This window comes from Oncorhynchus nerka, linkage group LG2 (genome assembly GCF_034236695.1).
Source record: "Oncorhynchus nerka isolate Pitt River linkage group LG2, Oner_Uvic_2.0, whole genome shotgun sequence".
Taxonomy (NCBI): domain Eukaryota; kingdom Metazoa; phylum Chordata; class Actinopteri; order Salmoniformes; family Salmonidae; genus Oncorhynchus; species Oncorhynchus nerka.
Window position 1 is genome coordinate 65591704 of NC_088397.1, and position 26185 is coordinate 65617888.

At 42.6% G+C, this 26185-nt stretch overlaps 1 protein-coding gene across 1 annotated transcript; it reads left to right on the top strand.

Annotated features, from left to right (window-relative positions):
* The first annotated feature begins 593 nt into the window (after positions 1-593).
* Positions 594-25914, top strand: LOC115139971 (scm-like with four MBT domains protein 1). Its single transcript, XM_029677948.2, is given in 22 exon segments — positions 594-670; positions 1756-1851; positions 1938-2026; positions 2154-2283; positions 2286-2396; positions 2551-2639; positions 2803-3046; positions 3271-3365; positions 3495-3596; positions 3752-3911; positions 4003-4085; positions 4385-4511; positions 7622-7735; positions 7850-7892; positions 8032-8096; positions 8184-8326; positions 8505-8614; positions 17652-17827; positions 19241-19416; positions 19654-19887; positions 19989-20117; positions 20220-25914. Coding segments are annotated over 21 exon segments (2586 nt in total). The 5' UTR covers positions 594-670; positions 1756-1826; the 3' UTR covers positions 20361-25914.
* Positions 25915-26185: the final 271 nt, after the last annotated feature.

The window sequence follows — 26185 nt, forward strand, 5'->3', positions numbered from 1 at the left end:
AAATTTAATGGAAGTAATTGCGTCGAGTTTCCCGCCACCCCACATCCATCCTTTTGTGCTTCTCGTGATGTTGTTGCCATGGAAACGGAGCAGTCAGACCTACTGCACGAGCCCCCACCCTGCGAGAGGAAAAAAGGCTATGGAATCAAAAAAGTACAACCTGGTCTTTGGCCTACAAAATTAGACTTTGATTTAAAAGAACATGGGGAAGGGGGATACAAACGAAAAGTTGCCTTTTGGATAGAGAATTGATGCAGAAAAATGATCTCGAGATAGGTCTATATTGTATTTAATTTGTTGTATTAACTAGTGCTTTATTGCATGGCTCACGACGACTGGCTGTGTATTGCTTGTTTTCTTATGCTTTATCCTTTTTCGGTCAGCGGGTCGTTGTTTGTGGCAGGATTATAAGTAAAATTGATTTAGATATGAATTTGTAATTTAAACAAAGAGAACACAATGCCTTGGGCAGAGTATGTCAATATTTTCCCTGTAATCGCTCAAAAACATTAACAAGTCCATCAGTGCGGGACGCCTCTTGACAGCACCAGGTTGAGAAAGTGAATGATCGAGCATGCGCAGTTGAGGTTCGTGCCATATTGGAACGAGGCAGAGGACAGGAGAAAGACGGGGGTAACGTTTTAAATTTACTTGGAAGAACTAGGAAAAGGTGAGATTCACGTACGTGGACGAAATACTTACCTGTTATTTATTATGTACTATTTTCAGCTGCCTTGGTGGCTCCCGTGTGTTTTTTCCTGGTGTCAAATAAGCTGTATTGTGCTCGACTGAGTAGGCAGCGCCATACCCATACTTGACATTTCAGTTGTTAACTTGCTCGTGGTCAGTGGAAACGGTGCATCAGCTTCGCGCGCCCGATCAATCTCCTCTCACTGACTTTAATATCCACGATCAACATTGTAAACCCGTCATAGGCAAGACAGCTTTTGTTATTCTCTTTTCAATGTTGTCAATTACATTTTACTCGAACACAATATAACATTGAAAGTTGGGGTGGCGCATTACGCCTTTGCCTGCAAGATTGTGTCAACAGTAGATTGCAATATTGCTGATGCTGACATAAACTATCCCTGAAAAGTCAGACTAGCTTTTTCTAGATTAGTGTTTTATCTGATGTTTGTTTAGCTTGAGATGTGTCATTGCAAGCGGCCTGATGTAGTAACATCGTAAACATTTTAACATTGTAGTTAATACACAGTACAGCCGATTACACTGTTTCACTGTAGTCTATGGCTGGCTATATGTGACCAATGACATCCTTGTATGTGACCAATACTATATTGACTGTTTCTTACAGCCATTTTCGTAACCAAATATGAAGATATTATGTGTAGGCTGGCATTAGCATTTTTGTGCTGAGTTTGTCACGGTCAACCAACACCTTTTCTGAGATAAGAATATATCTGTCAGCTACTGGCGGGAACACCTGTCGCGAGGCAGAGGCTGCTAGGGTGCAATTTATAACCTCAAAAGTGCAGACTCCACACGCATTGCGATCACATCCCATGATCGTTTGATATTACTGCTTTGACAGGAAGGGGGTTTTCAGCTTGAGTTCAGGAGGGAGGGGGGAATGGGTGTATAATATGAGATGGAGAAAGAGGGAGATGGTGGACTTGGAACTGTATAAGTGTGTAGTATGTGAGATCTAAAAGCCACTGAGTACCAAGCCCTAAACAGATGTACCTCTACAGAGGTGTTTATTTAACATCCTGTCTTTTGTAACTTTTTCAGTTGGATCAAAGTGGTTTTAGCTACTGCTAATACAGTCTCCTGGGTGGTGTTGGGAACACAGTGGGGGAATCATGAACCCAGAGACACAGGGATCTGGTGAGTCTCACAATGGTTGAATGGCAGAGGTGTATTCAGATGATATTTCTGTCTTTGTAAATAAGTTTGTATGTGTCTTTCAAAAGGCGGCTCTGAACTGGAGTCTGACTTCAACTGGGATGAATATCTGGAGGAGAATGGAGTATTGGCGGTTCCACATCACGCCTTCAAACATGTATGTCTTATCACACTGCATCAGGGCCTATTTGCAGATATGGTACTTATATTTAGGGACCAGAGTTTTTTGTGGTCATGGCCCTATTTATTGTATATCCACATACACACCCTTCCCTCCCTCTCAGGTGGACCGTAGCCTGCAGACAGGGCTGGCTCCAGGGATGAGTTTGGAGGTGTGTGTGCGTTCGGAGCCTGACCAACCCTACTGGGTGGCCACCATCATCACCACCTGTGGCCAACTGCTGCTGCTGCGCTACGAGGTTACCACGATGACCGACGAGCAGACTTCTGGTGTGACATCATGAACTCTGACCTCCACCCTCTGGGCTGGAGCAGACAGCACAGGCAACCAATGAGACCGCCTGAGGGTGAGTAGGGGGTGACATAGGGTTTGATGGAAATAGACATTTGTGTTGCTGTAGACCAGTTTGGCCCTGTGTTCAAATAAATGCATTGGAAAACTTACAACTTTTCATACAGGAATGTACTGGATATCGATGTATGAATATGATGTGTGTTCAGGTGTCCGTGAGAAACATGCTGACTGGGAAGCTGTCCTAGAGGAGGCTCTGGCTCAGGGAGGGAGTGCACCAGCACACCTACTGGAGGGGGTGAGTCTGGGGGGAGGGAGGAGCGGGGAGGGTAGGGACACTAGGACCATAACTATAGTTGGGACCTATTCAACATTACTAATAATTTCAGAACAGCTTGATTGTTTAGTGTCAATAAATGTAAAAAATAATAATAAAAAAAACCTTCTCTGTCTGTGTCCAGGCCCAGACAGGGGGAGACCTGTTCCCCCTGGGGTGGTGTGTGGAGCTGCAGGACAGTGTAGACCCAGGGGTGGCCTGGGGGGCCCAGGTGGAGGACAACATAGGGGGCCGGCTGTGTCTGCGCTACACTGGGACGGAGGGGCTCACTCAGTCACAGACCAGGCGCTGGGTATTCTACCTGGACCCCCTCTTACACCCACCTGGCTGGGCTGAGGAAAACAGCTTCTCTCTCACCCCACCTGCTGGTAAGAAACAGAACTGCCTTTGCACCTTGTGGTGCTGTTGACCAACCCTGGTTTTGGAAAACTACAGAGTAAACACAAATACACCTCAATCAATGAATCATCAAGATATTGTTGAATAAGATGTGTTAATGCTGGGCTGGTTGCCTGGTGACCACTGTTGTAGTGTGTTTATTTGGGTGATTGTGTGTGTGTGGTGTGTGTGTGTGTGTGTGTGTGTGTTGCAGTGCTTCGTGGTTTGCGCAGCGAGACAGAGTGGGAGGAGGTGAGAAAGAACATTAGACAGCCTAAAGAAGAAGCCATCAATGAAGACTTCTTTAAGGTATTTTCTCTCTTTCTCTCTCTCTCTCTCTCTCTCTCTCTCTCTCTCTCTCTCTCTTTCTCTCTTTCCCCCCCACCCTCTTTCTGTGTCCCTCTCCCTCTGGCATATCTCCTGTGTGTGTGTTTGTAGGACAGGCCAGTCCTCTCTCCTCACTGCTTCTCTGAGGGGATGAAGTTAGAGGCAGTGGACCCTGCTGCCCCCTTCAACACCAGCCCAGCTACTGTCACCAAGGTAACGCTTACATGTCACCATAGTAACACCCTCACCTCATCCACACAGCATCAGTCTTCTCCTGATAAGTGTTTACCAATGACACAATTATCATATGGTAGGTTTCCCCTAGTTGTATGGGGCTGTAGCAGTGATGCCATCATTGTGTTCCCCAGGTGCTGAGCGACCAGTACTTCAGGGTGCAGATGGACAGCCTGCAGGGAGACAGTGAAGGGGCGGGGCCTGGCTTATCCTTACTCTGTCACTATGGGAGCACCGGAATCTTCCCTGCCCAATGGAGCCTTAAAAATGGGGTACTCCTCAGTCCCCCTCCAGGTAGGGCAGAATACACTCACCTCAGGCATTCTACTGGTCCAGTGAAATGGATCACAGAGTTTACTGTGTCCCTGGGTATGTGGGTGTGTAGGTTACCAGGGCCAGAACTTTGACTGGGCGGATTACCTGAAACAGTGTGGAGCGGAAGGAGCGCCAGAGAGCTGTTTCCCCGTGGTGAGACACACACAACCACACACACATGTTTGTTTTACTATCCTTTTTGGAAACAAACAGTTGATTCCCATTCAAAATCCTATTTTTCCCTAACCCTTATCCTAACCCAAAACCTGACCCTAACTGTAAAACTAACCCTGAGCCTAAAATAGCCTTTTTCTTTGTCAGTGAAATGTCCCCACTTGAATTTTTTTCCCTTGTTTTACTATCCTTGTGAGGACTTCTGGTCCCTACAAGGTTTGTTAAACCAAAAACACACACCACTCCAACTGATATGATGACAGGTGTTTTCTCCCCAGGGGCAGAGTGATCATGACTTTGTTGAGTCCATGAGGCTGGAGGCGGTGAATCCTGTCTCTCCTGAGCAAGTTCACGTGGCAACCGTAACCAGGGTCAGAGGTCAGCACATCTGGTTGCATCTGGAGGGTGAGAACAGAACAGCTGGAAGAGAGAGAAAAGGGCTGGGTTGGAGGGATATAATGTTGTTGGGTGTCAATTTCACCTACCTGAATACTCAGTCTTAATATATACAGTAACAGTCAAATGTTTGGACACACCTACTCATTCAATGGTTTTCCTTTATTTTCCTTTATTTTTTAAATAACACATATGGAATCATGTAGTAACCAGAAAAGTGTTAAACAAATCAAAATACACTCAGCAAAAAAAGAAACGTCCTCTCACTGTCAACTGTGTTTATTTTCAGCAAACTTAACATGTGTAAGTATTTGTATGAACATAACACGATTCAACAACTGAGACATAAACTGAGCAAGTTCCACAGACATGTGACTAACAGAAATTGAATAATGTGTCCCTGAACAAAGGCGGGTGGGTCAAAATCAAAAGTAACAGTCAGTATCTGGTGTGGCCACCAGCTGCATTAAGTACTGCAGTGCGTCTCCTCCTCATGGACTGCACCAGATTTGCCAGTTCTTGCTGTGAGATGTTACCCCACTCTTTCACCAAGGCACCTACAAGTTCCCGGACATTTCTGGAATGAATGGCCCTAGCCCTCACCCTCCGATCCAACAGGTCCCAGACGTGCTCAGTGGGATTGAGATCCGGGCTGTTCGCTGGCCATGACAGAACACTGACATTCTTGTCTTGCAGGAAATCACGCACAGAACGAGCAGTATGGCTGGTGGCATTGTCATGCTGGAGGGTCATGTCAGGATGAGCCTGCAGGAAGGTTACCACATGAGGGAGGAGGATGTCTTCCCTGCAATGACAACAAGCTCAGTCCGATGATGCGGTGACACACCGCCCCAGACCATGACGGACCCTCCGAATCGATCCCGTCTCAGAGTACAGGCCTCGGTGTAACGCTCATTCCTTTGATGATAAACGCAAATCTGACCATCACCCTTGGTGAGACAAAACCGCGACTCATCAGTGAAGAGCACTTTTTGCCAGTCCTGTCTGGTCCAGCAACGGTAGGTTTGTGCCCATAGGCGACGTTGTTGCAGGTGATGTCTGGTGAGGACCTGCCTTACAACAGGCCTACAAGCCCTCAGTCCAGCCTCTCTCAGCCTATTGCTTACAGTCTGAGCACTGATGGAGGTATTGTGCATTCCTGATGTAACTGAGGCAGTTGTTAATGCCATCCTGTACCTGTCCTGCAGGTGTGATGCTCAGATGTACTGATCCTGTGCCGGTGTTGTTACACGTGGTGTGCCACTGCGAGGACAATCAGCTGTCCATCCTGTCTCCCTGTAGCGCTGTCTTAGGCTTCTCACAGTACGGAGATTGCAATTTATTGCCCTGGCCACATCTGCAGTCCTCATGCCTCCTTGCAGCAAGGAACCCTGGGCATCTTTCTTTTGGTGTTTTTCAGAGTCAGTAGAAAGACCTCTTTAGTGTCCTAAGTTTTCATTACTGTGACCTTAATTGCCTACCGTCTGTAAGCTGTTAGTGTCTTAACGAACGTTCCACAGGTACATGTTCATTAATTGTTTATGGTTCATTGAACAAGCTCTGGAAACAGTGTTTAAACCTTTTACAATGATGATCTATGAAGTTATTTAGATTTTTACGAATGATCTTTGAAAGACAGTGTCCTGAAAAGGGGCCGTTTCTTTTTTTGCTGAGTTTAGATTTTAGATTCTTCAAAGTAAGCACCCTTTGCCTTGATGACAGCTTTGCACACTCTTGGCATTCTCTCAATCAGCTTCATGAGGAATGCTTTTCCAACAGTCTTGAAGGAGTTCCCACATATGCTGAGCACTTGTTGGCTGCTTTTCCTTCACTCTGCAGTCCAACTAATCCCAAACCATCTCAATTGGGTTGAGGTCAGGTGATTGTGGAGGCCAGGTCATCTGATGCAGCACTCCATCACTCTCCTACTTGGTAAAATAGCCGTCATGAAAAACAAATGACAGTCCCACTAAGCTCAAACAAGATGTGATGGCATATTGCTGAAGAATTCTGTGGTAGCCATGCTGGTTAAGTGTGCCTTGAATTCTAAATAAATCACAGACAGTGTCACCAGCAAAGCACCATCACATCTCCTCCTCCATGCTTCATGGTGGAAACCGCACATGCGGAGATCATCCGTTCACCTACTCTGCGTCTCACAAAGACACGGCGGGTGCAACCAAAAATCTCCAATTCGGACTCATCCGACCAAAGGACAGATTTCCACTGGTCTAATGTCCATTGCTTTTGTTTCTTGGCCCAAGCAAGTCTCTTCTTCTTGGTGTCCTTTAGTAGTGGTTTCTTTGCAGCAATTCGACCATGAAGGCCTGATTCACGCAGTCTCCTCTAAACAGTTGATGTTGAGATGTGTTTGTTACTTGAACTCTGAAGCATTTATTTGGGCTGCAATTTCTGAGGTGCAGTTAACTCTAATGAACTTATCCTCTGTAGCAGAGGTAACTCTTGTGTCTTCCTTTCCTGTGGTGGTCCTCATGAGAGCCAGTTTCATCATAGCGCTTGATGGTTTTTGCGACTGCACTTGAAGAAACTTTTAAAGTTCTTGAAATTTTCCGTAGTGACAGACCTTCATGTCTAAAGTAATGATGGTCTGTCATTTCTCTTTGCTTATTTGAGCTGTTCTTGCCATAATATGGACTTGGTCTTTTACCAAATAGGGCTATCTTCTGTATACCATCCCTACAACACAACTGATTGGCTCAAATACATTAAGAAGGAAAGAAATTCCACAAATTAACTTTTAACAAGGCACACCTGTTAATTGAAATACATTCCAGGTGACTACCTCATGAAGCTGGTTGAGAGAATGCCAAGAGTGTGCAAAGCTGTCATCAAGGCAATGGGTGGCTACTTTGAAGAATATAAAATATATTTGGATTTGTTTAACACTTTTTTTTTGGTTACTACATGATTCCATATGTGTTATTTCATAGTTTTGATGTCTTCACTATTATTCTACAGTATAGAACATAGTAAAAATTCAGAAAAACCCTTGAATGAGTGGGTGTGTCCAAATCTGTTTTACTGGTACTTTACATATTCTATTCAGCCACATGTTCAGCCACTCATAAACTCCCCTCTGCTTTGTGTGTTCTTCTCAGGGTTGAAGCAGCCTCTCCCTGACATTATCACTCATGTGGACTCCCTGGACATCTTTCCAGTCAGTTGGTGTGAGAGTAATGGCTATCCCCTCCAACACCCCTACAAACCTAGAGGTCAGGCTCCAAACAAGAACCTCTTGACCATTTTGGTGATTGGTCTATATCAGTGTTTTATCTGAAGGTTACTGGCATGTGTAGATGTTGACTTTTGTTCCTGTTCTGTTGCAGCTCAGAGGAAGAGCCATGTGACCGTGGTGCAACCAGAGAAGCAGTGAGCTTTGCAGACCTTGATTATTACAGAGAGCGAGGGATTAGAAATTAAAAAAGCGAAACGTACCTCTACTGTTACCCAACTTTGTAACATATTTTATTTTTAACTGTATGTTTATTTCGGTTTGATCTGATTGCAGATCTCCACTTAAAGCCACAGCCCCTGATGCAGCGAGGCAGCAGGATCTGAACCAATCGGAGAACGGTGAGTGTAATTCCTTGTGAAAAATCATTTGTGCAAAAATAATGCGTATGAGAAAATCTTACATGTGTGTGTGACTGTCTATGTCAGCAGCTCAGGGTAACGGGAAGTACAGCTGCCCAAAGATCTATTTCAACCACCGCTGTTTCTCTGGCCCCTACCTGAACAAGGGCCGTATCGCTGAGCTGCCCCAGAGCATTGGCCCTGGCAACTGTGTCCTGGTGCTGAAAGAGGTGAACGAGAGAGCAGCACACCTCTACCAGCTCCTCTCTATCTTACACAGGCACAACTGTAGATGACAACTCATTGTTATCCCCATACAGATACATATTCTATTTCATTCTGTGGTGTATCCTACCATGTCATCTTCTATGGCTTTCTAACCCCCCTGTATCCTGTCCTGTGGTCCAGGTGTTGACTCTGCTGATCAGCTCGGCCTACAAGCCCAGCCAGGTGCTGAGGGAGCTGCAGCAGGACCCAGAGCTCAGGGGGCACGGCCAGGGAGAGACTCTGAAGGCCAAGTCAGTCTACCCACCACACTATAACACCATAATAATGCTACGTTAACCTCACTAGGGTATGTGGGACGCTAGCGTACCACCTGGCCAACATCCAGTGAAATTGCAGAGTGCCAAATTCAATACCAGAAATACGCATTATAAAAATTCATAAAACATACAAGTGTTATACATCGGTTTAAAGATTAACTTCTTGTTTATCCAACCACCGTGTCAGATTTCAGAAAGGCTTTATGGCGAAAACATACCATGCGATTATCTGAGAACAGCACCCAGCAGACAAAACATTACAGTTACCAGCCAAGTAGAGGAGTTACACAAGTCAGACATAGAGATAAAATGAATCACTTACCTTTGATGATCTTCATATGGTTACACTCACAAGACTCCCATTTACTCAATAAATGTTAGTTTTGTTCGATAAAGTCCCTGTTTATATCCAAAAACCTGTTTTGTTAGCGCGTTTTGTTCAGGTATCCACAGGCTCAAACGCAGTCACAACAGGCAGATGGAAAATCCAAATAGTATCTGTAAAGTTCATAGAAACATTTCAAACAATGTTTATAATCAATCCTCAGGTTGTTTTTAGCCTAAATAATAGATAATATTTCAACCAGACAATAACGTTGTCAATATAAAAGGTAAACAAGAAAGGCACACCCTCGGTCGCGCGCATGAAAAAGCTCTGGGACACTGCAGTGTCCACTCATTCAGAGTGGTCTTACTCCCTCATTTTTCAGAATACAAGCCTGAAACAATTTCTAAAGACTGTTGACATCTAGTGGAAGCCATAGGAAGTGCAATTTGAGTCCTTATTCAATGGATGCTGAAATGGAATTCAATAGAAAACTACAAACATAAAAAAGTCCCACTTCATGGATAGATAGATTTTTCTCAGGTTTTCACCTGCCAAATCAGTTATTTTATACTCACAGACATTATTTTATCAGTTTTGGAAACTTTAGTGTTTTCTATCCAAATCTACCAATTATATGCATATCCTAGCTTCTGGGCCTAAGTAGCAGGCAGTTTACTTTGCGCATGCTTTTCATCCAGAAGTGAAAATGGTGCCCCCTACCCTAGTGAAGTTAATAACACTCACCTTATATGATGATGTGAATGAGATACACTCGCACTGCTTCATAGGGATCATTAACTATATGCAGAGCCAGGAAACGATGATTTAGGCTAAGTCAGTGGACATTACAGAGTATACACCATAACAACAAATCAAATTGTATTGGTCACATACACATTTAGCAGATGTTATTGCTGGTGTAGTGAAATGCTTGTGTTCCTGGCTCCAACAGTGCAGTAGTATCTAACAATTCACAACAATACACACAAATCTAAAAGTAAAAGAATGGAATTAAGAAATATATAAATATGAGATTGGAGTGGCGTTAAATAAAATACAGTAGAATAGAATACAGAATATACATATGAGATGAGTAAAGAGGTATGTAGACATTATTTAAACATTATTAAAGTGACTCGTGTTCCATTATTAAAGTGACTAGTGTTCCATTATTAAAGTGACTAGTGTTCCATTATTAAAGTGGCCAGGGATTCCAAGTCTATGTAGACTACCATTCAAAAGTTCGGGGTCACTTAGAAATGTCCTTGTTTTTGAAAGAAAAGCACATTTTGTGTCCATCAAAATAACATCAAATTGATCAGAAATACAGTGTAGACATTGTTAATGTTGTAAATGACTATTGTAGCTGGAAACAGCAGATTTTTTTAACGGAACTTCTACTTAGGTGTACAGAGGCCCATTATCAGCAACCATCACTCCTGTGTTCCAATGGCACGTTGTGTTAGGTAATCCAAGTTTATAATTTTAAAAGGCTAATTGATCATTAGAAAACCCTTTTGCAATTATGTTAGCACAGCTGAAAACTGTTGTGCTGGTTCTGATTAGCGCAAACTGGCTCTAACCAGAATAGAAAGAGGAGTGGGAGGCCCTGGTGCACAACTGAGCAAGAGGACAAGTACATTAGAGTGTCTAGTTTGAGAAACACGCCTCACAAGTCCTCAACTGGCAGCTTCATTAAATAGTACTCGTAAAACACCAGTCTCAACGTCAACAGTGAAGAGGCGACTCTGGGATGCTGGCCTTCTAGGCAGAGTTGCAAAGAAAAAGCCATATCTCAGACTGGCCAATAAAAATAAAAGATTAAGATAGGCAAAAGAACACAGACACTGGATAGAGGAACTCTGCCTCAAAGGCCAGCATTCCGGAGTCGCCTCTTCACTGTTGACGTTGAGACTGGTGTTTTGTGGGTACTATTTAATGAAGCTGCCAGTTGAGGACTTGTGAGAGCTGGTGGTTCCTTGTAACATGAGTCTTCAATATTCCCAGTTAAGAAGTTTTAGGTTGTAGTTATTATAGGAATTATAGGACTGTTTCTCTCTATAACATTTTGTATTTCATATACCTTTGACTATTGGATGTTCTTATAGGCACTTTAGTATTGCCAGTGTAACAGTATAGCTTCCGTACCTCTCCTCGCTCCTACCTGGGCTCGAACCAGGAACACAATGACAACAGCCACCCTCGAAGCAGCGTTACCCATGCAGAGCAAGGGGAACAACCTCTCCAAGTCTCAGAGCGAGTGATGTTTGAAATGATATTAGCGCGCACCCCGCTAACTAGCTAGCCATTTCACATCACATCGTTACACCAGCCTAATCTCGGGAGTTGAAGTAATAAACAGCAGAGCTGCTGGCAAAACGCACGAAAGTGCTGTTTGAATGAATGCTTACGAGCTTGCTGGTGCCTACCATCGCTCAGTCAGACTGCTCTATCAAATCATAGACTTAATTATAACATAATAACACACAGAAATGCGAGCCTTAGGTCATTATTTTATTTTATTTATCCGTTATTTTACCAGGTAAGTTGACTGAGAACACATTCTCATTTGCAGCAATGACCTGGGGAATAGTTACAGGGGAGAGGAGGGGGAGGAATAAGCCAATTGTAAACTGGGGATTATTAGGTGACTGTGATGGTTTGAGGGTCAGATTGGGAATTTAGCCAGGACACCGGGGTTAACACCCCTACTCTTACGATAAATGCCATGGGATCGTTAATGACCTCAGAGAGTCAGGACACCCGTTTAATGTCCCATTCGAAAGATGGCACCCTACGTTTAATCATTAATATGGTAGAATCCGGAAACTATCATCTCGAAAACAAGACGTTTATTATTTCAGTGAAATTCGGAACCATTACGTATTTTATCTAATGGGTGGCATCCATCAGTCTAAATATTCCTGTTACATTGCACAACCTTCAATGTTATGTCATAATTATGTAAAATTCTGGCAAATTAGTTCGCAATGAGCAAGGCGGCCCAAACTGTTGCATATACCCTGACTCTGCGTGCAATGAACGCAAGAGAAATGACACAATTTCACCTGGTTAATATTGCCTGCTAACCTGTATTTCTTTTAGCTAAATATGCAGGTTTAAAAATATATACTTCTGTGTATTGATTTTAAGAAAGGCATTGGTGTTTATGGTTAGGTACACGTTGGCGCAACAACAGTCCTTTTTTTGCGAATGCGCACTGCATCGATTATATGCAACGCAGGACACGCTAGATAAACTAGTAATATCATCAACCATGTGTAGTTATAACTAGATTATGATTGATTAAGTTTAATGCTAGCTAGCAACTTACCTTTTGCGCACTTACTGCATTCGCGTAACAGGCGGGCTCCTCGTGAGGCAGGTGGTTAGAGCGTTGGACGAGTTAACCATAAGGTTGCAAGATTGAATCCCTGAGCTGACAAGGTTAAAAATCTGTCGTTCTGCCCCTGAACAAGGCAGTTAACCCACTGTCGTGTCTTTGGCTATGCCGGATTAAGTGATATGACATACTATTCTATAAAAGAGTCGGGCACCACAAAATTATATTTATAGAGCTGTTATCTTCCAAATAAACTCTTAAAGACCGAGTAATATTTTACATCAATAGCAGTCAATATTAATTGTCATCTTAATTCAGTCTCATCTGAAAGTTGTAAATTCTTGATTATCTGCACGAACCCTGGCTAACAAGTTGAATCAGCAATACAAAATTGGGTTTAATTATTTATTTACTAAATACCTAACTAATCACACAGAATTACACATACACATATTTAAATCATAACTTGATTACAAATTACGTCATAAAGGCAAACATCCCTAGCGGGCGGAACAGATATGACAGCTGGTTACACAAAAGAAAAAGGGTCTGGGTTTGAGTGAAAGAGCGGGAAGGGCGAAACTGTGCTATCGTAAATACAGTATCTTATGCCTTCTAAAATTACCGCCCATTTGGAAAAGGAAAATGCAATAAATATTTACTCTGAGCTGTGCTTCGGTAGGTTGGTGGTAGATGGAAGGCCGTGTTGCCCAACGAGTCCTTTGTCCTTTGAAGAATGTCTCTGCTGGTAAATTGAATACGTTGCAGTAACGTCGTTGTGTGGTAGACGGGATACTCTGTCTGTTCCTTCCTAACCCTCGTTTGCAGCTGCTGTTGCTAACTCAACGGCTAGGAGGTATCACTTCTGTAGTGAATAAGAGTTCAAAGTTCATACCATTCGCAACCAAAGCTCACACTGATGTTGGCTTCGTTCTGTTGTTATTATCTGAACCATTCTGACATTGGACTGTCGTCCTCGGAACAGGAGGTTATATTGTCGTCAAGGGCTTATATAGGAAGGGAGAGGAGGTTTTATAGCCCATGTCCCTTCACAGGGGCGGGCCACTGATTGAGCAGAGCCCTATCTTATGAAAACCCAAATCTCACATTTTAGAAGTTAAAATCACATTTCATCCCATCACGAATAATTTCATATTCAAACATTTAAATTGAACAACAATTCCGTGTGAATCCGATAACTACAATGTGCAGACTTTCCACTGTAGAGTTTGTCATCTTATCATTGATGAGAATGTCTCAGATGACAACCGAACCGACATCATATTCATTAAGTACCACCGCATATGTTCAATTGGTCGGATTACCAAAATATAGTTCATTTCCCACCACCTTCTGATGTTCCCAGAATCTCTATGTTAACCAAGGGTTTTGCAAATGTAACATCAGTAGGGTAGAGAGAGGAAAAGGGGGGAAGAGGTATTTATGACTGTCATAAACCTACCCCCAGGCCAACGTCATGACACCACCGTTCCTATGCCATCATTGAAAATAAGAATGTTCTTAACTGACTTGCCTAGTTAAATAAAGGTTAAATCAAGGTGTAAAAAAAAAAAAAACATCTGCAAAATCGCCGTCCAAAATGACGATTTCCGACTGTTATGAAAACTTGAAATCGGCCCTAATTAATCTGCCATTCCGATGAATCGGTCGACCTCTACTCAGGATATGTGGTTTCCAGTTTGCATAAAGTCCAGTGTAGTTCTTTTGAGGGCTGTCATTTTATCGGCTTGAGGGGGAATATACACACCTGTGACTATAACCAAAGAGAATTCTCTTGGGAGGTAATGCAGTCTGCATTTGATTGATTAACTACTCACACCATGAGTAGTTAATCATGAAACATACACCCCCGACTTCCTTCTTCCCGGATAATTCTTTATTCCTGTCTGCCCGTTATATTGAGAACCCAGCTGGCTGTATGGACGGAGCCATGTTTCCGTGAAACAGTATGTTACAATCGCTGATGTCTCTCTGGAAGGAGATCCTCGCCCCTAGCTTGTCTACTTTCTTATCCAGAGACTGAACATTACCAAGTAACATATTCGGAAGCGGTAGATGGTGTGCATGCCTTCTGGGTCGGACGAGAAGTCCACTCCGAATACGTTTTCTACGCCGGTGGTGTTTTGGAGCAGCCTCTGGAATAAGTTAAATTGCCTTGCGGGGTACGAACAAAGGATCCAATTCATGGTCGTAATGCTGGTGAATTACCATAGCCCTGATAACTAAAAGTTATTTCCGGGCTGTATGTAATAACATTTTTGGGGGGGGGGTAATCATGTAAAAAATAACACACAAAAAAACAAAATACTGCAAAGTTGCTTAGGACCTAGAAGCAGAGCTGCCATATCTGTCGGTGCCATCTTGCCATTCCCCACCAAAGTGCCCCCTGAGCTCTGGGTCCTGCTGTAGCTCCCTCAGCACCTGGCTGGGCTTGTAGGCTGAGCTGATCAGCAGAGTCAACACCTGGACCACAGGACATGAGAGGATAACGGGTTACTAACAATTCAAAGATTGACATATTTTAATTAAAAACATTATTTTGATGAATTTATTCATACTATTTCATCCTTCCACAAGATCTAGTCCCAAGGCAAATCTAGGGTTGCTACTCAAGCCGGCTGGTCGTTTGTTCTATCGGTTCGGTTGCCAGAGATGCGACCCAGTCGTTCAGTCTTTTTCTTCTGTATCTATGGACGCGACCCAGTCGTTCGTTCTAAATGTTCCATTGCCATATTGGCTGGAAACGTTCTTATCCCTTCCTTGCTAGTTAGCCAACTACGGCTATGTGACGTCAAAAAGTACAGCCAGAATAACAGCAAAGTAGCTGCATTTGCATTTGTTTAAGCTGTTTTCTAGTGACATTTATTTGGACACACCCATAACAATGAGTTAATGAGGCTGATTTCGCCTGGCATAGAAAATGTGCTCACTCGTCAGGACACTGTTGTTCAGAGGACCTAGCCAACAACACAGCTTCAAAATGAAGCTGGAAAGACTGCAAACTAGCAGCAGTTAATTTTGTCTTACCTTTTTTCAACTGACATTTCTTTGTATATATCCACAAAAATTATGCCAGCTGATTCATGAATTTAACTGGCTGAGAAACGCTGCCTGCCTGTCTGTCTCGTCCCGATTCTCGACACGCTCATTACTATGGGACTGCTGGAGATTGAATATGAATATTGAAACAATGTTGCAAATGTCGAATAGACAAACAGCAAGGTTTGTACAAATCTACGCTGTTGAAAACTAAATGTTAGTCTAAATGAAATCTGAGATAATGTCAAGAGGCTTTTTATAGTGGAGATCGAATTTATAAATTGCCTGGCTGGGCTGATGAGACGGTGGATTGCGCAGTCAGATGGAACAGAATAAATAGGTATTTTAATGTCATAAAATTTAGCCGGTGGTAACTTGTGGAATAGACACCTGCTGGAATGCGCTTTTAACCAGTCAGCATTAGACCTACCTGTTGTATAATTGCTGTTTAGATTATAGTATTTACTGTACAGTAATGTGATAAAATGAGAAACCATACACAATTTATTTCTGTATGCTGTAGATTTGGTCTATTCTAGGTATGCACCATAACGCCACTATATACAGTGCATGGCAAAGTATTCATCCCCCTTGGCGTTTTCCCTATTTTGTTGCATTGCAACCTGTAATTTAAATGGATTTTTATTTTGATTACATGTAATGGACATACACAAAATAGTCCAAATTGGTGAAGTGAAATAAAGATAAAGAACTTGTTTAAAAATTATTTTTTTAAATGGAATAGTGGTGCGTGCATATGTATTCACCCCCTTTGCTATGAAGCCCCTAAATAACATCTGTTGCAACCAATTACCTTTAGAAGTCACATAATTGGTTAAATAAAGTCCACCTGTGTGCAATCTAAGTGTCACATGATCTCAGATTATATACACCTGTTCTGAAAGGCCCGAGAGTCTGCAACACCAGTAAGCAAGGGGCACCATAAAGACCAAGGAGCTCTCCAAACAGGTCAGGGTCAAAGTTGTGGAGAAGTACAGATCAGGGTTGGGTTATAAAAAAATACCCGAAACTTTGAACATCCCACGGAGCACCATTAAATCCATTATTTTTTTTAAAAATGAAAGAATATGGCACCACAACAAACCTGCCAAGAGAGGGCCGCCCACCAAAACTCATGGACCAGGCAAGGAGGGCATTATTCAGAGAGGCAACAAAGAGACCAAAGATAACCCTGAAGTAGCTGCAAAGCTCCACAGCGTAGTTTGGAGTATCTGTCCATAGGACCACTTTAAGCCGTAAACTCCACAGAGTTGGGCTTTACAAAAGAGTGGCCAGAAAAAAAAGCCATTGCTTAAAGAAAAAAATACGCAAACACATTTGGTGTTTGCCAAAAGGCATGAGGGAGACTCCCCAAGCATATGGAAGAAGGTACTCTGGTCAGATGAAACAAAAATTGAGCTTTTTGGCCATCAATGAAAATGCTATGTCTGGCGCAAACCCAACACCTAACATCACCCCAAGAAAACCATCCCACAGTGAAGCATGGTGGTGGCAGCATCTTGCTGTGGGGATGTTTTTCATCGGCAGGGATGGCAAAACTGGTCCGAATTGAAGGAATGATGGATGGCGCTAAATACAGGGAAATTCTTGAGGGAAACCTGTTTTCAGTCTTCCAGAGATATGAGACTGGGATGGAGAATGACCCTAAGCATACTGCTAAAGCAACACTCTAGTGGTTTAAAGGGAAACATTTAAATGTCTTGGAATGGCCTAGTCAAAGCCCAGACCTCAATCCAATTGAGAATCTGTGGTATGACTTGAAGATTGCTGTACACCAACGAAACCCATCCAACTTGAAGGAGCTGGAGCAGTTTTGCCTTGAGGAATGGGCAAAAATCCCAGTGGCTAGATGTGCCACGCTTATAGAGACATACCCCAAGATACTTGCAGCTGTAATTGCTGCAAAAGGTGGCAATTATGCACGCTCAAGTTTTCTGTTTTTTTGTCTTATTTCTTGTTTGTTTCAATAAAAAATATTTTGCATCTTCAAAGTGGTAGACATGTTGTTTATATCAAATGATACAAACCCCCCCAAAAATCTATTTTAATTCCAGGTTGTAAGGCAACAAAATAGGAAAAATACCAAGGGGGGTGAATACTTTTGCAAGCCACTGCATGGTAGTAGTCGAGTGACACTGAGGATATACACACTCTCTGCTGCATAAACATACTGGAAGAGATGCTCCCTACCACATTGGTGTCTGACAGACAGTAATGGATCAGGTCCGTTACGCTCTGGACCATGTTGTGGTTTGAAGGTACAAAGGGAAGAGTTACCGGGCCACTGTGGGTATTGCCCGTACAGCTGACCAGGTGGCTGAGTTCTGCAGGAAGACGTGTGTGAGGCTGGAGTGCTGCCCCAACCTGATCGCACCTCACATGGTGCTGGAAGACTGCTCGGAGAACTGCTCCCTTCTCACCAAGACCAAATACAGTACGTTATACCAAACACGCACACACGCATACATACAGTACCAGTCAAAAGTTTGGATACCTATGGTTTTTCTTAATTTTTTACTATTTTCTACATAATAATAGAATAATAGTGAAGACATCAAAACTATGAACTAACACATAAGGAATCATGTAGTAACCAAAAAAGTGTTAAACAAATCTAAATATATTTTTTAGGTTCTTCAAAGTAGCCACCCTTTGCATTGATGACAGCTTTGAACACTCTTGGCATTCTGTCAACTAGCTTCAACTGGAATGCTTTTCCAACAGTCTTGAAGGAGTTCCCACATATGCTGAGCACTTGTTGGCTGCTTTTCCTTCACTCTGCGGTCCGACTCTTCCCAAACCAGGTCATCTGATGCAGCACTCCATCACTCTCCTTCTTGGCCAAATAGCCCTTACACAGCCTGGAGGTGTGTTGGGTCATCGTCCCACTAAGCGCAAACCAGGTGGGATGGTGTATCGCTGCAGAATGCTGTGGTAGCCATGCTGGTTAAGTGTGCCTTTAATTCTAAATAAATCAGTGACAGTGTCACCAGCAAAGTACCATCACACCTCCTCCTCCATGCTTCACGGTGAGAATCACAAATGCAGAGATCATCTGTTCACCTACTCTGCATCTCACAAAGACACAGCGGTTTCAACCAGAAATCTCAAATTTGGACTCATCAGACCAAAGGACAGATTTCCACCGGTCTAATCTCCATTCCTTGTGTTTCTTGGCCCAAGTAGGTCTATTCTTATTATTGGTGTCCTCTAATAGTGGTTTCTTTGCAGCAGTTTGACCATGAAGGCCTGTGAACAGTTGATGTTGAGATGTGTCTGTTACTTGAACTCTGTGAAGCATTTATTTGGGCTGCAATTTCTGAGGTACAGTTAACTATAATGAACTTATCCTCTACAGCAGAGGTAACTCTGTGTCTTCCTTTCCTGTGGCGGTCCTCATAAGAGCGAGTTTCATCATAGCGCTTGATGGTTTTTGCGACTGCTTTTAAAACTTAAAGTTCTTGAAATTGTCTGTATTGACTGACCTTCATGTCTTAAAGTAATGATGGACTGTCGTTTCCCTTTGCTTATTTGAGCTGTTCTTGCCATAATATGGACTTGGTCTTTTATTTTACTTGTCACAATGCAACTGATTGGCTCAAACGCATTAAGAAGGAAAGAAATTCCACAAATTAACTTTGAACAAGGCACACCTGTTAATTGAAATGCATTCCAGGTGACTACCTCATTAAGCTGTTTGAGAGAATGCCAAGAGTGTGAAAAGCTGTCATCAAGGTAAAGGGTCGCTACTTTGAAGAATCTTTAAATATAAAATATATTGTGATTTGTTTAACACTTTTTTTGGTTACTAAATAGTTTCCTTGGTGTATGTCTATGTGCTCTATAGCTCATTACTATGGTAAGCAGAAGACCAAGCGAATCAGCCTTCCCCTTGGTGGTTACACCAACCTGGAGAGCAGCACCAAGCAAGGGAGCAGGAGGAAGAAGAAAAAGCAGATATTTGTCCACAAGAAGAAACACCTGTCTACCTCTGTAGACAGCACCCCTGCTGGCTCCCCACTGGTACTGCCCATTCTTACATTCATCTCCTTCAACTGCCATTAACTTAATCATCACAGAGAAGCCAAAAGAGTTGCCCCTAACTATTGGTCCCGGGTCAGATGTTATCTAACGGTTAAGGTTAGGATTTGGGGTAGGTTGAAGAGAAATCTGATTCTAGATCTGATGTTACGGGAACTTTTATATGAAAGGAGCCAGTATTCAAACTAATCATAACTGTCCACATTTCTTCCATCCCAGGCTAGTGGAGAAGAGGAGGACCTGGATGAGGACTACTCTCTGAGTGAAGAGGACTCTGGCTCCGAGCCGCAGGATGACTATGAGGTATCAGAGAGGAAGTCCCAGCCCCCCTCTCCCTCCCCCTGTCCCACCCCTACAGAACCTCGCCCCCGGGACAGACCCCGTCGCCAGCGCAGGAAACCCGCCCGCTCACCCTCCTACTCAGACGATGAGAACAGGCCCACCTTACCTAAGGTAGTGGTGGTTACATAATTATGCACACAAATACACACACACACACACTGATCCTGGAACTATATATGTGTAACCTCCCCTTTGTGTGTGTTCTGTCTCAGAGTGGGCGGGTGGAGGTGCAGGAGAAGCTGCATCTGGACAGCAGTCCTCTGGGCTGGAGCATCACTGATGTGACCCGTTTCATCAGAACTACTGACTGTGCCCCGCTGGCACGCATATTCAGGGACCAGGTAGGACTCACAGTGACTCACACACCAGGAAAAACACACACTCACATACACACACTCACAGTGTGCTAATTTTCTGAGCCATGTTGTTGTGCGTGTTGACAGGAGATAGATGGCCAGGCCCTGCTGTTGCTGAGCCTGCCCACAGTACAGGAGTGTATGGGGCTGAAGCTGGGCCCTGCCATCAAACTGTGCCACCTTATAGAGAGGGTTAAACTGACCTTTTACCAGCACTTTGCTAGCTGAGGAGTGTGTGTGTGTGTGTGTGTGGTTGGTCTCAAGCTCATTACTAAGCCATATCACATCCAGCGTTGTTGTAATGTACAGTATGTGCTGCTCCAGGATGGACACAGCTTATAGCCTCAGCTGTTCACCCTGGAATGTGACTGGATTCTGTATCTTTCAGGGATTTCATGTTTACAGTGCCTTCAGAAAGTATTCACACCCCTTGACTTATTATACATTTTGTTGTTACAGGCTGAATTCATAACGGATTAAATTGATTTATTTTCTCACCCATTTACACACAATACCCCATAATGACTAATTTACATAAGTGTTTTCACCCCTTAGTCAATGTTAGAATCACCTTTGGCAGCGATTACAGCTGTGAGTATTTCTGGGTAAGTATCTGGGTAAGTCTAAGGGTTTTCCACACCTATTGTTCAATATTTGTAAATATTTTTTTATTTTATTCTTTGAGCTCTGTCAGGTTGGTGTTGATCATTGCTAGATAGCCATTTTCAAGTCTTGCCATAGGTTTTCAGGCTCATTTAAGTCAAAATTGTAACTAGGCCACTCAAGCATTTAAAGTCATCTTAGTAAGCAATTCCAGTGTATACAGTTGAAGTCGGAAGTTTACATACACCTTAGCCAAGTACATTTAAACTCAGTTTTTCACAATTGCAGACATTTAATCCTAGTAACAATTCCCTGTCTTAGGTTAGTTAGGATCACCACTTTATTTTAAGAATGTGAAATGTCAGAATAATAGTAGAGAGAGTGATTTATTTCAGCTTTTATTTCTTTCATCACATTCCCAGGGGGTCAGAAGTTTATATACACTCAATTAGTATTTGGTAGCATTGCCTTTAAATTGTTTAACTTGGGTCAAATGTTTCGGGTAGTCTTCCACAAGCTTCCCACAATAAGTTGGGTGAAATTTGGCCTATTCCTCCTGACAGAGCTGGTGTAACTGAGTCAGGTTTGTAGGCCTCCTTGCTCTCACACACTTTTTCAGTTCTGCCCACAAATGTTCTATGGGATTGAGGTCAGGGCTTTGTGATGGCCACTCCAATACATTGACTTTGTTGTCCTTAAGCCATTTTGCCACAACTACACTTGGGGTCATTGTCCATTTGGAAGACCCATTTGCGATCAAGCTTTAACTTCCTGACTGATGTCTTGAGATGTTGCTTCAATATATCCACATAATTTTACTCCCTCATGATGCCATCTATTTTGTGAAGTGCACCAGTCCCTCCTGCAGCAAAGCACCCCCACAACATGATGCTGCCACCCCCGTGCTTCACGGTTGGGATGGTGTTCTTCGGCTTGCAAGCCTCCCCCTTTTTCCTCCAAACATAACGATGGTCATTATGGCCAAAGAGTTCTATTTTTGTTTCATCAGACCAGATGACATTTCTCCAAAAAGTATGATCTTTGTTCCCATGTGCAGTTGCAAACTGTAGTCTGGCTTTTTTATGGCGGTTTTGGAGCAGTGGCTTCTTCCTTGCTGAGCGGTCTTTCAGGTTATGTCGATATAGGACTAATTTTACTGTGGATATAGAAACTTTTGTACCCTTTTCCTCCAGCATCTTCACAGGGTCCTTTGCTGTTGTTCTGGGATTGATTTGCACTTTTCGCACCAAAGTACGTTCATCTCTAGGAGACAGAACACGTCTCCTTCCTGAGCGATATGATGGCTGTGTGGTCCCATGGTGTTTATATTTGCGTACTATTGTTTGTACAGATGAATGTGATACCTTCAGGCGTTTGGAAATTGCTCCCAATGAGGAACCAGACTTGTGGATGTCTACAATGTTTTTTCTGAGGTCTTGGCTGATTTGTTTTGATTTTCCCATGATGTCAAGCAAAGAGGCACTGAGTTTGAAGGTAGGGCTTGAAATACATCCACACGTACACCTTGAAATACATCCACAGGTGCACCTCCAATTGACTCAAATGATGTCAATTAGCCTATCAGAAGTTTTTAAAGCCATGACATCATTTTCTGTAATTTTCCAAGCTGTTTAAAGGTCACAGTCAACTGAGTGTATGTAAACTTCTGACCCACTGGAATTGTGGTACAGTGAATTATAAGTTAAATAATCTTAAATAATTGTTGGAAAAATTACTTGTGTCATGCACAAAGCAGATGTCCTAACCGACTTGACAAAACTATAGTTTGCTAACAAGAAATTTGTGGAGCGGTTTAAATGAGTTTTAATGACTCCTACCGAAGTGTATGTAACCTTCCGACTTCAACTGTATATGGTCTTGTGTTTTAGGTTATTGTCCTGCTGAAAGGTGAATTTGTCTCCCAGTGTCTGTTGGATAGCAGACTAATCCATGTTTTCCTCTAGGGTTTTGCCTGTGCTTAGCTCAATTCCATTTATTTGTATCCCTAAAAATACGTCCTAGTCCTTGCCAATGACAAACATACCCATAACATGATGCAGCCACCACTATGCTTGAAAATATGAAGAGTGGTACTCAGTGATGTGTTGTGTTGGATTTGACCCAAGCATAACGCTTTGTATTCAGAACAGTTAATTTCTTTGCCAATATTTTTGCAGTTTTACTTTCGTGCCTTATTGCAGACAAGGTGCATGTTTTGGAGTCTTTTTATTTTTTCTGTACAGGCTTTCTTCGTTTCACACTGTCATTTAGGTTAGTATTGTGGAGTAACTACAATGTTGTTGATCCATCCTCAGTTTTCTCCAATCACAGCCATTAAACTGTAACTGTTTTAAAGTCACCATTGGCCCATGGTGAAATCCCTGAGCAGTTTCCTTCCTCTCCGGCAACTGAGTTAGGAAGCACGCCTGTTCCTTTGTAGTGACTGGGTGTATTGATACACCATCCAAAGTGTAATTAATAACTTCAACATGCTCAAAGGGATATTCAATGTCTGCTCTTTTTTAAATTTTCTTTAAAAATTTTTTTTACCCATCTACCAATATGTGCCCTTCTTTGTGAGGCATTGGAAAACCTCCCTGGTTGAATATGTTTAAAATTCACTGCTCAACTGAGGGACCTTCCAGATAATTGTATGTGTGGGGTACAGAGATGAGGTAGTCTTTCAAATATGATGTTAAACACTTAATTGCACACAGTGTGAGTCAATGCAACTTATTATGTGTCTTGATAAGCAAATGTGTACTCCTGAACTTATTGAGGCTTGCCATAACAAAGGGGTTGAATACTTAATGGCTCGAGACATTTCAGCATAGAATTTTACATATATATATTTTTTTATTCAAACATAATTCCACTCTGATATTATGTGGTATTGTGTATAGGCCAGTGACACATCTAAATTTAATCCATTTTCATTTTAGGCTGTAACACAATCATAAAAATATATGACATTTAGCAGACTTAGTCATGCATACATTTTACAAACCCACAACCCTGGCGGTGCAAAGCACCATGCTCTACCAACTGAGCCTTTCAGAACCACAACCCTGGCGGTGCAAAGCACCATGCTCTACCAACTGAGCCTTACAGAACCACAACCCTGGCGGTGCAAAGCACCATGCTCTACCAACTGAGCCTTTCAGAACCACAACCCTGGCGGTGCAAAGCACCATGCTCTACCAACTGAGCCTTTCAGAACCACAACCCTGGCGGTGCAAAGCACCATGCTCTACCAACTGAGCCTTACAGAGCCACAACCCTGGCGGTGCAAAGCACCATGCTCTACCAACTGAGCCTTACAGAGCCACAACCCTGGCGGTGCAAAGCACCATGCTCTACCAACTGAGCCTTACAGAACCACAACCCTGGCGGTGCAAAGCACCATGCTCTACCAACTGAGCCTTTCAGAACCACAACCCTGGCGGTGCAAAGCACCATGCTCTACCAACTGAGCCTTACAGAACCACAACCCTGGCGGTGCAAAGCACCATGCTCTACCAACTGAGCCTTACAGAGCCACAACCCTGGCGGTGCAAAGCACCATGCTCTACCAACTGAGCCTTTCAGAACCACAACCCTGACGGTGCAAAGCACCATGCTCTACCAACTGAGCCTTACAGAACCACAACCCTGGCGGTGCAAAGCACCATGCTCTACCAACTGAGCCTTACAGAGCCACAACCCTGGCGGTGCAAAGCACCATGCTCTACCAACTGAGCCTTACAGAACCACAACCCTGGCTGTGCAAAGCACCATGCTCTACCAACTGAGCCTTACAGAACCACAAAGTCAAGGAGTGGTGTTAATACTTTCTGAAGGCACTGTATGTGTTTGTTTACCATTTGTTTGTGTACGATCAGATACATAGTGGAGGGGAATTGAAAAGCACAAGATAATTGTATGGAGTCATGATGGAATTATTTTTCATCCATCCATGACTGAGCTATTCAGGGTATAATGAACACCCAAGGTAAAGTATGTCAACAAAATACACCTGGATTCCTGTTTAGGTACTAGTTCACCCCTCATTGTGAAACAGTAAAAATATGAATAATGTGAATAACAAACAGCACCTGATGTGGGGAGACACATTTGCACTATCACAGCTAGGTTTTTACATTGGTCTACAGGGCTATGTTATCAATTTGACTGACTTCTTCATGAATATAAATAGCAGCTCAGACGTTTGGGTCTGGTTTCCAACACAGATTAAGCCTAGTCTAAAAAGCATGTCCAAAGAAGATTCTCCATTGAAAGTTGTTCTTAGTCCAGGATTAGTCTTCATCTCTGTGAAATCGGCCATTGGATTGTGATTCATTGCATTTTAAATGCATCCTATTAGATTCTCAAGGGGTTAGGCTGTTCTTAACCTTTTGTCTTTATGATGACTATGATGATTGTCACTTTAGTTGTGTGTAGTATAGTAAGTCACTCGTTCTGTGGCCATGGGGTGTACGACAGCATTATAAGATGGTCCTAACAATTATTGACATCTCGGTTCATACAAATATTTTTATAGATTGTTGAGGACCTGTCTGTCCTCATTTTACCTCTTGTATATTTGCAGCTTGATCAAAGTATAAACGTATGTTTTTACAGGTATTTCTAAAGATTAAATATAAACTATGCTCGAGAAGCTTTCTGTAGATGGCTTTGAGTAGGCTAAAACATGTCTTAATTGTTTTGATTTATGTCATGTTTTTGAGGATAATATGATACACTAATGCTATATCTAAAAAATGAACTGTACTGAAGGCAAAGCTGAACAAGTATTGTTCAATGTAAAATTACATTTTTGTTAGTTCTGCATATGGTTCAGGTTGGTTTTGTTGAAAAACAAAATGTTGTGCCATATTTGAGACATTCCCTGTTATTTATGTATCTGTTTTCATATTCCACATCAGCTTGGTTTTTCATTCAGGGCTTTCATTCTCGTTCACTATATCGATTACACTTGATTTTACATAACCTGTTGCTCATGTTGAATATAAGTGTTGGCCGTTGATGTAAACTAAAGGGATTTCTCATGAAACAATCAAAAATGTAAATAGTTATTATTGGTTTGTGGTTGTTTCCAATGCGAATATGTTTACAGAATGATCTTTATTAAAAGTTATTGCTTTTGAAACTCATAAAATGATAAACTGATTTTCTTATATTTCCTGTATTGTGTCATTTGTTTAATCCCAGGAAGCTATCTTCACTGAATGAGCTCTTTCATATTTAGTAAAGCTAGGGTCCACCTTTGAAAACCATTGCCTAGCAGCCCTGAGAATGATAACATGAGTATATTGTATTGGCTTTCAAATGTCTAGAGGGAGATGTAAGGTGGAAACAGCCTTCTGTAGCTCCAGCTGCTCTCTCCATGATTCACAATGTTAATTAAAGATCCTACTAGGTTTTATATGGGACTTCTGTCAGCCCCCCCC